This window comes from Vipera berus (assembly GCF_964194415.1).
Source record: "Vipera berus genome assembly, chromosome: 4".
NCBI lineage: Eukaryota > Metazoa > Chordata > Lepidosauria > Squamata > Viperidae > Vipera > Vipera berus.
Genome location: NC_138206.1, coordinates 26,733,041 through 26,747,950, shown reverse-complemented (window position 1 = coordinate 26,747,950; position 14,910 = coordinate 26,733,041). Strand labels below are relative to the sequence as shown.

Sequence of the window (14,910 nt, the reverse complement as noted above, 5' to 3'; positions counted from 1 at the left end):
GTCCCCATCTGCAGTGATCTTGGAGCCCAGGAAAATAAAATCTGTCACTACCTCCATTTCTAACCCATCTATTTGCCAGGAATTGAGAGGGCCGGATGCCATGATCTTCGTTTTCTTAATGTTTAGTTTCAACCCAAGTTTTGCACTCTCCTTCTTCACTCGCAACAAGAGGCTCTTTAGTTCCTCTTCACTTTCTGCCATTAGAGTGGTATCATCTGCATATCTTAGGTTGTTGATGTTTCTTCCGGCAATCTTAATTCCAACTTTTGATTCATCTAGCCCTGCCTTTCTCATGATGTGCTCTGCATATAAGTTAAATAGGCAAGGTGACAGTATACAGCCTTGCCGGACTCCTTTCCCAATTTTGAACCAATCAGTGGTTCCGTGTCCAGTTCTCACTGTTGCTTCTTGGCCCGCATATAGGTTTCTCAAAAGACAAATAAGATGGTCTGGTATGCCCATCTCTTTAAGGACTTGCCATAGTTTGTTATGATCCACACAATCAAAGGCTTTAGCATAGTCAATGAAGCAAAAGTAGATGTTTTTCTGGAACTCTCTAGCTTTCTCCATGATCCAGTGTATGTTAGCAATTTGATCTCTAGTTCCTCTGCCTCTTCGAAATCCTGCCTGTACTTCTGGTAGTTCTCGATCCACATACTGCTGGAGTCTAGCTTGTAGAATTTTAAGCATAACTTTACTAGCATGAGAAATGAGTGCAATGGTGCAATAGTTTGAACATTCTTTGGCACTGCCTTTCTTTGGAATTGGAATGTAAACTGATCTTTTCCAATCCTGTGGCCACTGTTGAGTTTTCCAAATTTGCTGGCAAATTGAGTGTAGCACTTTTACTGCATCGTCTTTTAAGATTTTGAATAGCTCAGCTGGAATACTGTCACCTCCACTAGCTTTGTTGTTGCTCAGCTTTTCTAAGGCCCACTTCACTTCACATTCTAGGATGTCTGGCTCGAGGTCAGTGACCACCTCATTGTGAATATCAGGGACGTTAAGCTCATTCTTGTATAGTTCCTCTGTGTAATTTTGCCACCTCTTCTTAATCTCTTCTGCCTCTGTTAGGTCCCTGCCATTTTGGTCCTTTATCATGCCCATTTTTGCATGAAATGTTCCTTTCATCTCTCCAATTTTCTTGAAAAGATCTCTGGTCCTTCGTATTCTATTGTTTTCTTCTATTTCTTTGCATTGTTCATTTAAGAAGGCATTCTTATCTCTTCTAGCTATTCTTTGGAATTCTGCATTTAATTGGGCATATCTTTCTTTTTCTCCCTTGCCTTTCGCTTCCCTCCTTTCCTCAGCTATTTGCAAAGCTTCCTCAGACAGCCATTTTGCTTTCTTGAATTTCTTTTTCTTTGGGATGGTTTTGGTTGCTACCTGTTGTACAATGTTGCGAACCTCTGTCCATAGTTCTTCAGGCACTCTGTCTATCAGATCTAATTCCTTAAATCTATTTGTCACCTCTACTGTATATTGAATAGGGATATGATTTAATTCATACCTGACTGGCCTAGCACTTTTCCCTACTTTCTTTAATTTAAGCCTAAACTTTGCAACAAGAAGCTCATGGTCTGAGCCACAGTCAGCTCCTGGTCTTGCTTTTACTGACTGTATAGAGCTTCTCCATCTTTGGCTGCAGAGCATATAGTCAATCTGATTTCTGTGTTGACCGTCTGGTGATGTCCATGTGTAAAGCCGTCTCTTGGGTTGTTGGAAAAGAGTGTTTGCTATGACCATCGTATTCTCTTGACAAAATTCTATCAGTCTGTGCCCTGCTTCATTTTGAACTCCAAGGCCAAACTTGCCTGTTATTCCAGTTATCTTTTGGCTTCCTACTTTAGCATTCCAATCCCCCATGATGATAAGGACATCATTTTTTGGTGTTAGTTCTATAAGGTGCTGTAGGGCTTCATAGAACCGGTCAATTTCATCCTCTTCAGCACCGGTGGTTGGGGCATAGACTTGGACTACTGTGATATTGAATGGTTTGCCTTGGATTCAAACTGAGATCATTCTGTCATTTTGAGGATTGTATCCCAGTATTGCTTTTCCTACTCTTTTATTGACTATGAAGGCTACTCCATTTCTTCTGAGGGATTCTTGCCCGCAGTAGTATACCTGATGGTCATCTGAATTAAATTCACCCATTCCTGTCCATTTTAGTTCGCTGATACCTAAGATGTCGATGTTTAGTCTTGTCATCTCTTGTTTGACCAAGTCCAGCTTGCCTTGATTCATGGATCTTACATTCCAGGTTCCTATGGAGAAAAAATCTTTACAGCATCGGACTTTCCTTTCACCACCAGACATATCCACAGCTGAGCGTCCTTTCGGCTTTGGCCCAGTCGCTTCATTCTTTCTGGTGCTACTAGTACTAGCCCTCTGCTCTTCCCCAGTAGCATATTGGACGCCTTCCGACCTGAGGGGCTCATCTTCCAGCGTCATATCGTTTTGCCTTTTGGTACTGTCCATAGGGTTTTCATGGCAAAGATACTGGAGTGGTTTGCCATTTCCTTCTCCAGTGGATCACGTTTTGTCAGAACTCTCTGCTATGACCTTTCCGTCTTGGGTGGCCCTGCATGGCATAGCTCATAGCTTCATTGAATTATGCAAGCCCCTTCACCATGACAAGGCAGTAATCCATGAAGGGGAGGTCATTATTAGTTTCACAAATAAAATCAGATGGATGGAGCAGGCAGCGGGAAATAGTGAATCATTCTTTTATTTCAATTAATTTATTATTGTTTACACTTTTTTATTGAAAAGTTTTAAAATACATTTTATCTTTAACCATCCCCCCCTTCCCCCCACCCCTACCTATCCCTCCCTACCCCTCCCCCCCTTCCCCCCCCGACTTCCCAGAGCTAAGTACAAGGTATAAAAACAAAGAACAATCATAAACATCCATATGCTACCAACAATAAATTCTTAAATCTATCACTCTCTAGCTCATATAAGATAACTACAAGCAATACTAATATACATATAAAAAGAAAAGAAAATAGAAAGGAAGACTTATTCAAATGCTAAATGAAACATTTTAGTCCCATATTTGTTCTGGATATATTCAATCCATTTTTTCCACTCCATAATATAACGTTCTTGCGAATGATCTTTCAAATAAGCCGAGATCTTTGCCATTTCCGCCAGGTCAGAAACCTTTAAAGTCCATTCTTCTATAGTCGGCAGTTCCTCCTTCTTCCAATATTGACCTATTAAAAGTCTTGCTGCTGTAATTAAATTCAACATCAACTTAGTGTCCACAACAGTAGCATCTGTAATTATACCCAACAAAAACAATTGCAGACAAAACTTTATCCTTTGCTTGAAGATCTTCTGCATATTCCACCAAATTTTTATCCAAAAAGCCTTAACCTTTTTGCAGGTCCACCATATGTGAAAATATGTTGCATCTTCGCCACCACACCTCCAGCATTTTGGCTGATAATTCGGATACATACTTGCAAGCTTTTTAGGATCTAAATGCCATCTATAAAACATTTTATAAAAGTTCTCTCTTAGGTTTTGAGCTTGTGTAAATTTTACGTTCCTCACCCAGATCTTTTCCCACGTGTCCATTGTAATAACTTCTTGGATATTCTGGGCCCATTTTATCATACAATCTTTAACAAGTTCTGTTTCTGAGTCAATTTCTGTCAGTGCAAGATATATTCGTTTGATATGTGCTGGACCCTGATTTCTAATTTGCTTTATCAAATTTTCGTCAGTCATTGCAAAACCAGTTTTCTGATCTTCTTTCCACCTGGCCCGTAACTGAGTATATTGAAACCAAGTTTGAACAATCTTCTCATCTCGCAAGAGATTATACGGCTTTAAACACCAGGCACTTCTTTCCAAGCTTAAAATCTCCTTATACGTAGTCACATCATGCTTGAAACCAACGTTTATGTTTTCTATTGCGTGTTTTGGAATTGCCCACAATGGCATCTTGCAGTCTAACTTATGTCTATACTTCTTCCAAACTCTCAACAATGCCTGTCTTAGAATATGCACTTTAAATACATTATCTACCTTCTTATCATACAACAAATATGCATGCCAGCCAAATAACAAGTCGTGGCCCTCAAGATTTAATAATCTCTCTTGTGTCAAATTAATCCAATCACTTATTCCTGATAACGCAGCAGCTTCATAATATAATTTAAGATTAGGCATTTTGAGTCCACCTCTTTCACGAGTATCTTGCATAATCTTAAGTTTAACTCGTGGCCTTTTCCCTGCCCAAACAAATTTATTGATACCCCGTTGCCATTCTTCCAAATTAGAATCTTTTTTAAGAACCGGTATCATTTGAAATAAGAATAGAAATTTAGGCAGGACATTCATTTTCACTGCTGCGATTCTTCCCAGCAAAGACAATTGCAATTTTTCCCAACTCTCCATTTCTTTTTGAATTTTTCCCCATAATTTTTCATAGTTATTTTTATATAACTTTGTATTAGAGGGTGACAAAAACACCCCCAAATATTTGACCCTTTTAGCAATCTCAAATCCAGTTAATCCTTCTAAAAGAGCCTTTTGCGATACTGTCATATTTTTGGCCAGAATTTTAGTTTTTTGTGCATTAACTTTAAATCCAGAAACCTTCCCGTATTGCATTATTATCTCCATCAGGTCCACAACAGAGTTCTCCGGCTGGGTCACTGTAACAACCAGATCATCTGCGAATGCTCTCAATCTATAATCCTGATCTCTAATTTGTATACCCTTAATTCTTTCCGAATTCCGTATTTTTACCAATAATATCTCCAATGTTAACACAAATAATAAAGGCGATAATGGACACCCTTGCCTTGTGCCCTTCTCAATATTACATGCTTCAGTCAAACTATTGTTAACTATTATTCGGGCAGTTTGTTTTTGATATAATGCCCTAATTGGTTGCAAAAATTTATCCCCAAAATTCATTTTATCTAGAACTTTCAACAAAAATTGCCAATTCAATTGATCAAAAGCTTTTTCAGCATCTAGAAAAATTAGCGCCGCAGGGATCTGGTTGTTCCTCTCCAAAAACTCTATCACATCAACTATATGCCTCACGTTATTTTTCATTTGCCTACCACTAATAAACCCAGTTTGATCCCCATGAATCACCTGTTGCAGAACCCGCATCAATCTGTTAGCCAACACCTTAGCAAATATCTTGTAATCTGTATTTAAAAGTGATATCGGTCTATAGTTTTTTACTTGAGTAGCATCTTGATCTTCCTTTGGAATCAAAGAGATAAAAGCAGTTCTCCAAGACGGAGGCACCTTTCCCCCTCTCTGAATTGTCTGGAACAGTTCCTTTAACGGCTTTAACAACTCCAGTTGTAAATTTTTGTAATAAGCCGCAGTCAAACCATCCGTACCTGGCGCTTTATCCACCTTCAATTCCTTAATTGCTATAAGAATTTCTTCTTCTGTTATCAATTGATTAATCTCCTCCTTTTGTGCTTGCGTAAGAACCGGGATGCTAGCATTCTCCAAATATACATCAATGTCTTTTTCATTAATCTTCTCCTTAGCATATAATTTAGAATAAAAATCCACAAAAGCTTCCTTAATAAGATCCTGTTGAAACACAACCTTTCCCTTATATTCAATTTTATCTATATTAGAAGCCCTTTGCTTTTTCCTTAGTCTGTAAGCTAGCCATCTACCTGGCTTATTAGCATTGCAAAAAGTATTATGCCTAGCAAACCGTAAATTGGTTGCCACTTGAGCAGCCATCAACTTATCAAATTGTCCTCTTAATAGGTTAATAACCTCCTTAGTCTTCACATCCAATGGGTTCACGATTAGGGCCTTTTCTTTTTCCCTAATTTCATTCTCCAGTTCTTTCCTTCTAACTTCCAAAGTACGTCTGCATTTATTATTCATATATATCAGCACCCCTCTCATGTAGGCCTTGCTAGCATCCCAAACCATGTCCATAGAGGTATCCTTATTCATATTAATTTCAAAGAAATCCTTCATCTGCTGTTTACATTCTTCCACATTTCTCTGATTTCTAAACAAATTCTCATTTACGCGCCATGAGCGCCTATCCCTATTGTCCTTATTGATCTCTAACCAAACTGGACTATGGTCAGAAATAGTTCTTGCACAGATCTTTACCTTCTTAATCCTAGAAAAAAAATCATTAGTCAGCAAAATAAAATCAATCCTGGAAAAAGATTGATGTCTGTCAGAAAAAAAAGTATAATCCTTTTCATGTAGATGAGTGTCACGCCAAATATCTCGCAGTTCCAAATCGTCCTTCATTTCGAAAAAAGATTTAGGCAATCTGGCATGACTCGGAACACACTTAAAAGAACCAGCCTTATCCATCTGTACGTCCAAAACACCATTCCAATCCCCCATAAAAATAAACGATTTGTAATCCAATTGGGTAACCTTTGTGTGAAGTAAACTAAAAAAATCAGCTTGTTGTTGATTAGGAGCATACAGTCCAACTAGAAGCGTTTTTTTACCTTCTAACAGCAAATCTATCATAACATATCTTCCTTGCTTATCTACTTCAATTAGTTCCGCTGTTAGAGTACTTTTAACGTAGACAACCACTCCATTTTTCTTATTCATCGCAGAGGCAACAAATTGCGTGCCCAACCTTGAGTTCGATAAATACTTTTGGTCCATAACCCTAATATGCGTTTCTTGCAAACATATAACATCAATCTTAAATTGCTTTAAATAGTGAAAAACTTTCTTTCTTTTCTGTGGTGAGTTTAATCCATTGACATTCCAAGTTAGAAATTTAGTCGCCATGCTTGGCGCCCCGAAGCTTTTGGAGCACATCTTCAATGGCCCCTGCAACTTCTTTGGGCCGCGCTCCTCCCACAGCTTCACTGTAAGTACGCTTTGAAAGTTCCATAAACTTCTGCTGATCTTGCTCTTGTACTTGTCTTGCTCATCTTAAAGCGGCACGCGTCAACCTCTGCTCTCCAGCAACAACCGATGAAACTGTAATTTGATCCCCTCCAGCACCATTCTCCTCTGTCTGTCCCCCTTCAGCATCTTGAGATTTTCCCTCTCCAGATCCCTTTGCAGCTTCCAAGAGTGATAGAGGGGTTGCTTTTAAAACATTGCTGTAGAAATCACGCGCCTGAGCCACGGTAACCAGACGATATCTTTTACCTTCGTGCATCACCACCAATCCGACTGGAATCTCCCATCTAAACTTGATATCACGTTGCTTAAGTTCCTGTGCAAGAAATGCAAAATCTTTCCTTCTCCTTAAAATCTTTGGAGGAATCTCTTTTAGAACCAGGACTTCTTGCTCAGCAACCACAACCTTAGTATCATAAGCAGCTTGAATAACTTCATCTCTAGTTGCTCTCTTTGTAAAATAGACCACCACATCTCTAGGTATCTTCCTCTGCCTTGCAATCCATGAATTAACACGAAAAATTTTATCCATGCTTTCCTCTATTTCAGATGCTGGCTGGCCCAATACTGCTTCCAAAGCCTCAGAAATCAGCTGCTTTAAGTCTTCTTTAGGATTCTCTTTTAAGCCCCTGATTCTAATAGCATACTGCATCTGATGGTATTGGACAAGGCTCAATTCTCCGTCCATTTTATCCCTTAAATTTTCATTCTCCAGTACCTTTACTTCTAATATAGAGTTCTTTTGACTAAGATCCTCCACTTTTTCGTCCAAACGTTGCACACATTCAGCCACGCTTTCAATTGTAGACAAAATGTCTACCCTCATTGCACTGAACTTCTCTTCCATCCTCTCCTCCATTGCACTAAACTTCTCTTCCATCCTCTCCTCCAATTTCTCCAGTTTCTCCTCCAGCTTTACCATCTTATCATCCATCATTTCTGACATTACCTGGGATTGCTTTGCAAAAGCATCTTGTAAGTCCTTAAGCGTCAATGCCACAGGAGGTGCAGGAGGAAGCAAAGCTTGCAACGATGTCTGTTGCACCGGGGAAGTTCCCGCACTCCGAAGAACTTTAGAAGAAGATTTGGCCGCCATCTTGCCCAACTTTCACTTATTGCGTACTTTCACTTTAAAGCTAAAAAATCCATTGAGCCAGGGAGTAAAAGTAAAAGTCCACTTCACCTTGACCTCCTGTACCGCTCTGCCTGCACCTTGTTATTCGAAAGTCTTTCCTTCTGGCAGGGGTGGTTGCTAGCGCCTGGCTCCGCTCCAAAATTCACGGAGCAGAGACGCTGCGCAGCTCAGAGCAACCCAGGCTTCGGGGGGGCTCAATCCTTCAGCCGCCCAAACTTACAGCTCAGGCGGCCCCAGAGAGCTCAACCCCTACCTGTGGCCTCACCCCCTCCTCTTCTCCCGAGGAGGGGGCTTCAAATCCACCTAAACAGCTGATCGGCGCTGTTTTAGGTGGATAAACACAGCTGCGAAGCGGACAGCCCGGAGCCGGCTGTCTTCGGCGCCGCGTCGCCACCGGAAGTCTATTATTGTTTACACTTGTAGAACTTTCCTTCTGCTACAAGTTGAAAAGTTTTTAACTTTTTTGAACTAGAGATAACAGAAAGAGGGTTTAGCATTTAAAATTCTATCTCTAAACTATTGCTTTTGCTTGAAAGTTAAACAAGTGTTTAGGGAAACAGTAATCAAATAGAAGTCCAATGCAAATTTGTGCTATAGTCATAATTCTAATCAAAAATGATCTAGAGGCAAAGCAATTAATCATGCTAGCAGTAATGTGTTGTTGGCAACATTAGTGCCAGTCTTCCTCCCTTAGAATACACTGTTATCTCTTATAGATTATCCATGTCCAAGCACACCCCACTGATAATGTTATTGATGAATGAGTGGTAATTCACAAGCAAATGTCTTTGGCATTAATTCACCAAAATTTTTCCAAAGGTTCACATGATTTAAACAGCTGATTTTTTTAAATTTAATGTTAAGCCTTTCTGCTGTAATAGTAATTGAATTTAAGAACCAATTCAAAGTTTAAGATCATTTTGGCCTCCAGATGTTCCTGAGCTCTTGGCTAGGGCTGCTAAGGTTTATTGGCTAGGATTATTACATCTCTAGGACTACGGGTTTCCTACCTTTGTGCTACTGCTATAACTTTCCTATTCTAATCCAATGTGCAAAAAAGAAGCTTCCAAAGACAAATTTAACATAACAGTATTGTAATAGTTAATTATCATTCCACAAAGTGCTTTTTTGTGTCTGAGCTGAATAAGGAACACATCATCTAGGTAACCAGGCAGAATATTTATCAGTGTGCATTGTTGGCAGATGGGAAAGAAAAATATCCTTCCCATCTGGCAATATTTTAAAATTTCTACTGGGAGTAGCAATTCGGAGGCTACCAGTCAGCTAAGCTTTGATAAAAATTATTATTATTATTATTGTGATTTTCAGATGAGTAATTTGGTATATTGTTCCCAAAGGCACTTCATTATGATTCAGTGTGCAGCAGCATATAAGGCTATGGGGGCTTGGCAGAAGAGAGTGAGGGTTGCAGTTGCTCAGCATCCTTGTGTATTGATACCTTTGATATAGCCCCTAAGACAGCACCTACACCTCCTACTGCTGCTCGGAAGACGTCAGCCTTACGCAGAAAAAGCTTTAGCTTATGAATCCGGCATTTTATTCAGCTCTCTCTGTTAGCTGCTTTGGCAACCCTTGACTAATCCTAACACTTCCTGTTTCTGCCAGTGCCTGAGTGTAGTACAAAAGGCAAATATTTTCCTGCTTGGCTTTATCAGATTAAAAATAAGTCTGTTTCCATGTTAGAACTCATAGAAGGTAAGTTCAATGCCTTATTAGTATCACGGGTGGAAATATCAGTGCTAGAGAATTTGGATGTCTGCTGGTTACTGCTTTTTTATGGATGATATATAATATAATTGTGACCTAGCAATAGCATGTTTGAAAAGACATTTTATAATATAGCGTGTGTGTGTGTGTGTGTGTGTGTGTGCCTGTGTCTGTGTGTCCTGTCTTTTCAGAGCAATGTTAGCATTATTTGCCTACGTTTTCTATTTTACAGCTGTGAAGTTTTTGTATTAAATGTTAAGGCAAATGTTATGTAAGTAGGAAGGAATTGTAGAGAATATAGCAACAGTTTAGAAGTCTCTCATTTTTATGAAGGCAACTATGAAAGGATGAGTGAGTGATCTTATAAATGAAAGAGTCCCAGATAAGTTAATGCCTAGGTCAAATGTATCACACAGAAATATTTCCAACAGTTCCAATTTAGAATCAGTAGTAATAAATGTCCTTTTAATATAATGCAATAATTTGATATTTATAAAAAAAATAACAATAAAACATCTCATCTCTCAAAAGGAGGGGAAGAGACCAATTGTTAAAGGGTTTTTTAAAGAGCAAATATAATTATTCATATATATTTTTGCATGGGTAAGCAGTCCAGAGTTGAAGACAATGCTTTTAATTTCATTGTGGCTACAGATTGAATACAAATTGGCCAATCACTTATTAAGTAAAATGTATACCAATTGAATACAGAGGAACCCACATTATAGTGGTTAATTGCTTCAGAGCATCTTTACTTAATTCTTATTATGACTTCAGACTGCAAAGGGCAAACTAAAGTGTTGGCTAATGTGAGCAATATGTTTTTTGGTGTTTAATTATAGTGGTGCCAGGTCCAAACCCATGTTTTCTTGTCTGTTTTTATGTTTCTCTAGTTAATGGAACACCTGGAAGTCAGCTTTCTACTCCCCGTTCTGGGAAGTCTCCAAGCCCTTCTCCTACTAGCCCAGGAAGCTTGCGGAAACAGAGGGTAAGAAAATGCAAGGTTTGAAGATGGCCAAGTGAAACGCTTGATACCAAGTTTCTTAATCTAGCATGTGTTCTGATATTGCAATCTCCATAAAATGGTGACACAAGGAATTCCTTACTAATGAATATAAATAAAAAAATGAAGGTTGATTGATTGATGGGACATTTTGATAAATGGCTAGCCCTAGAGGTTACCCATGCAAAGCTGTAGCAAATTTTGAAAAATGCTTCCATTTTGCACCCACTTCTGCATGAAAAATAGGAACATTGTCAACATGAACTCTGAGGTTCTCTCCCTCATCTTCTCTTTGCTTGGCCATGGGTGTGGCAATCCAAAGATGCTGGATCTTTGTTCCTTCTACTTTGCTTGGTAAGTCAGCTGTTGGCTTCTCCAGGCAAAGTAGGAATAGAGTGAGCTTTGACAGCTCTGCATTTTTGCTGATATAGGCAGCCCTCAACTTACAACCACAATTGGGACTGGAACTTCCATGTCTATGTTAAGTGAGTGGCACTTGATTTTATAATTGTTCAGCAAATCATGTGGTCATTAAGCAAATCCAACTTCCCCCACTGACTTCGCATGTCAAAAGTTGTCTGGAAAGGTCAAAAATTGCTGCTCTCTTTGGTTCCATCCATTGCTTCTTCTCTTGCCTTCAGGTGCTTTGGAGAATAGCTTGACTCCCTCTTATTTGTGGCAACCCCTTAGATATTGGAACACTGATATCATGTCACCCCTTGTCCTTATCTTCATTAAACTAGACATACCCAATTCCAGCAATCGTTCCTTATATGTTTTAGCCTCCAGGCCCCTGATCATCTTTCTTGCTCTTCTCTGTACTCTTTCTAGAGTCTCAACATCATTTTTACATTGTGGTGACCAAAACTGGATGCAGTATTCCAAATGTGGCCTTACCAAGACATTGTAAAGTGGTATTAACATTTCATGTGATCTTGATTCTATCCCTCTGTTAATACAGCCTAGCACTGTGTTGGCTTTTTTGGTAGCTGCAGCACATTGCTGGCTCATATTTAAGTGATTGTCAACTAGGACTCCAAGATGACTCTCACAGTTACTACCAGTGCTTTTTTTCTAAAAAAAAAATAAAAGGTGCTGGAACTGTCATCTTGGCGGGTGCAGGAGGTGGGGGGGGCAGCACTGCTGCGGTCATGGGTGCGAGGGTTGTTGGTGGCAGGCTCCCCCCCAGGGCCGTAGCCAGCGCAGCTGGTGCTGTGGGAGCAGCGGAGCCTGCTCTATATGGCAGGGATGTGCGGGGCGGTAGGCAGAGGCGGTGCGGGCCAGGCGATGCAGGGTGACCACTTAGGAATGCAGGGAGAGGTGACGGTGGCACAGTTCCAGCACCAGGTAGGCCACCAGCCTGGCTGACACGGGTGAGCACAAGGAAGGAGTGCACATGGACTCCGCAGAACCCACCTCCCACTCCTTGTCCTCTCTTACTTACCTAGTTAAGATGCTGTAGTTGGGTAGCAGGGAGGGATGCAAAGTTCCTGCCAACTCGCCTTTGCTACAGACAACTTGCCGGTGGAACGTTTGCTGGCCAGGTCTTTTGGTACGCTCAGCAGCAATTCCTATTGGCTTTTGAAAGCCAATAGGCTTTTGAAAGCCAATAGAGGGAGTAGCATATCTTGTGCAAAAGCTTTTTTTGTGTGTGTGCAAAAAAGGGTGCCGGAATGCCATTCTGAGCGTTCTATGAGAAAGAAAGCCCTGCTTTTATGTTTAAATCTTATGATTTTAAAAATATTGTAAGTTGCCCCAAACCTCGCCATGTGGATTGCATACAAATATTATATAATCGGTAAATAAAGGTAGAACATATCTTAAATATACATCAAATGATAATATGCTTCCCTACAAAGTCAATTCTTGCTCAATGACAGACCAAGGAGTTAACTCAGAAAGGCAAGAGGAAAATCTAGAAGAGGTCTGTGCAACGTGTAGAAGGGAAAGGCCCACACTGATAAATTAAAAATCTTTGTGGTCTGCAAAGTAATGCTGGTGGGCTAATCAATGATTTGGTGACTAGAGGAGCATCTACAGTGTTGGAGTTCGTGGTCATGGTAAGCCATGGAGGCACTAGGCAACATGACTTTCAGGGCAGTGGTGGTGATTTTATTATTATTTTTTTTAAAGTCTGTGCTCTGTCCAAGGGTGCTTGGTAGGCTGCATGTACAGGCCTGGTCTAGAATTTATTTTGGAGCATTCAACTATCTAGAGCAGGCATGTCAAACTCATTTTGTTTGAGGCAACTTCTTTTTTTATATTGAAAAGTTTTATCATACATTTTATCTTTGACAGTCCCCCCTACCCCTCCCCTATCCCTCCCTCCTTACCCCTCCCCCCCTCCCCACCCCACCCCCCCGACTTCCCAGAGCTGAGTACAAGGTATAAAAAACAAAGAAAGAATCATAAACAACCATATGCTAACAACCATAGACTCTAAAATCTATCACTCTCTAGCTCACATAGGATAACTACAAACACTATTAATATAGAATATATAAAAAGAAACAGAAAAAAAAAGAAAGGAAGACTTATTCAAATACTACATGAAACTTCTTAGTCCCATATTTGTTCTGGATATACTCAATCCATTCCTCTTAACAGTTTAATAGCCTCCTTAGACTTCACAACCTCTAAATTCAAAATCAAAGCCTTTTCTTTTTCCTTCATTTCATTCTCCAATTCTTCCCTCCTAGCTTCCACAGCACATCTATGTTTATTGTTCATATATATCAACACCCCTCTCAAATAGGCCTTGCTAGCATCCCAAACCATATCCATAGAGGTGCCCTTATTCATATAAATTTCAAAAAAAAAAAAAAACCTTCATCCACTGTTTACATTCTTCCACATTTCTCTGGTTTCTAAACAAATTCTCATTTACGCGCCATGAGCGCCTATCTCTATTCTCCTTATAAATCTCTAGCCAAACTGGGCTATGATCAGAAATAGTTCTTGCCCATATCTTTACCTTCTTAATCCTTAAAAAAAAAGTCATTAGTCAACAAAATAAAGTCGATCCTGAAAAAAGATTGATGTCTGTCAGAAAAAAAAGTATAATCCTTTTCATGCGAATGTCTTTCACGCCAAATATCTCGCAGTTCCAAGTCATCCTTCATTTCAAAATAGGATTTAGACAGTCTAGCATGACTTGGGCCGCGCTTAAAAGCTCCAGCCTTGTCCATCTGTACATCCAAAACACCATTCCAATCCCCCATAAAAATAAAAATTTTATAATCCAACTAGGTAAACTTTGTATGAAATAAACTAAAAAAGTCAACTTGTTGTTGATTAGGAGCATATAATCCAACTAAAAGCATCTTTTGCTTAAATAGGACTATCTTTTTTAGGCCATGCTCCTCCCACTACTTGGCTGTAAATACATTTTAGAAATTCCATAGACTTCTGCTGATCTTATTCTTTTATTTTTTTTTTGATCGTTTTAAAGCAGCACGCGTCTCCCTCTGCTCTCTAGAATCATCCAAAGAAGTTGTAGCTTGGTCTCCTCCAGCACCATTCTCCTCTGTCTGTCCATCTTCAGCCTCTTGGTGTTCTCCTTCTCCAGATCCCTTTGCAGCTTCCAAAAATGATAATGGGGTTGCTTTTAAAACGTTATTGTAAAAATCACGCACCTGCATCACAGTAGCCAAACGGTACCTTTTACCTTCATGCATCACCATCAACCCAACTGGAATCTCCCATCTGAACCTTATATCTCGTTGCTTGAGCTCTTGCACTACAAATGTAAAATCCTTCCTTCTCCTTAAAATCTTTGGAGGAATTTCTTTTAGAACCAAAACTTCTTGATCAGCAATCACGACTTTAGTACCATAAGCAGCTTGAATAACTTCGTCTCTAATTTCCCTCTTTGCAAAATAAACCACCACATCTCTAGGTAGCTTTCTCTGTCTGGCAATCCATGAATTCACACGAAACACTTTATCCATGCCTCCCTTTATTTCAGATGCTGGCTGCCTCAATACTACTTCCAAAGCCTCAGAAATCAGCTGCTTTAGATCTTCCTTAATATTCTCTTTTAAACCTCTGATTCTAACAGCGTACTGCATCTGGTAATATTGAGCAAGACTCAATTCTTTGTCCATTTTGTCTCTTAAATCTTCATTTTCCAGTACTTTTGCTT

General features: G+C 39.6%; 1 protein-coding gene across 4 annotated transcripts in view; it reads left to right on the top strand.

Annotated features, from left to right (window-relative positions):
* DCLK1 (doublecortin like kinase 1) overlaps positions 1-14,910 on the top strand; it is a gene marked incomplete at both ends in the record, with an annotated part of 205,533 nt that overhangs the window by 114,477 nt on the left and 76,146 nt on the right. For 2 of the 4 annotated variants that reach the window (XM_081327267.1, XM_081327268.1), the window contains 2 exons: positions 9,733-9,751; positions 10,657-10,751. In XM_081327267.1, coding sequence (XP_081183393.1) covers positions 9,733-9,751; positions 10,657-10,751 — 114 coding nt within the window. Of the gene's footprint in view, positions 1-9,732; positions 9,752-10,656; positions 10,752-14,910 lie in introns of those variants that run through there. The other 2 variants (XM_081327265.1, XM_081327266.1) reach the window with 1 other exon arrangement.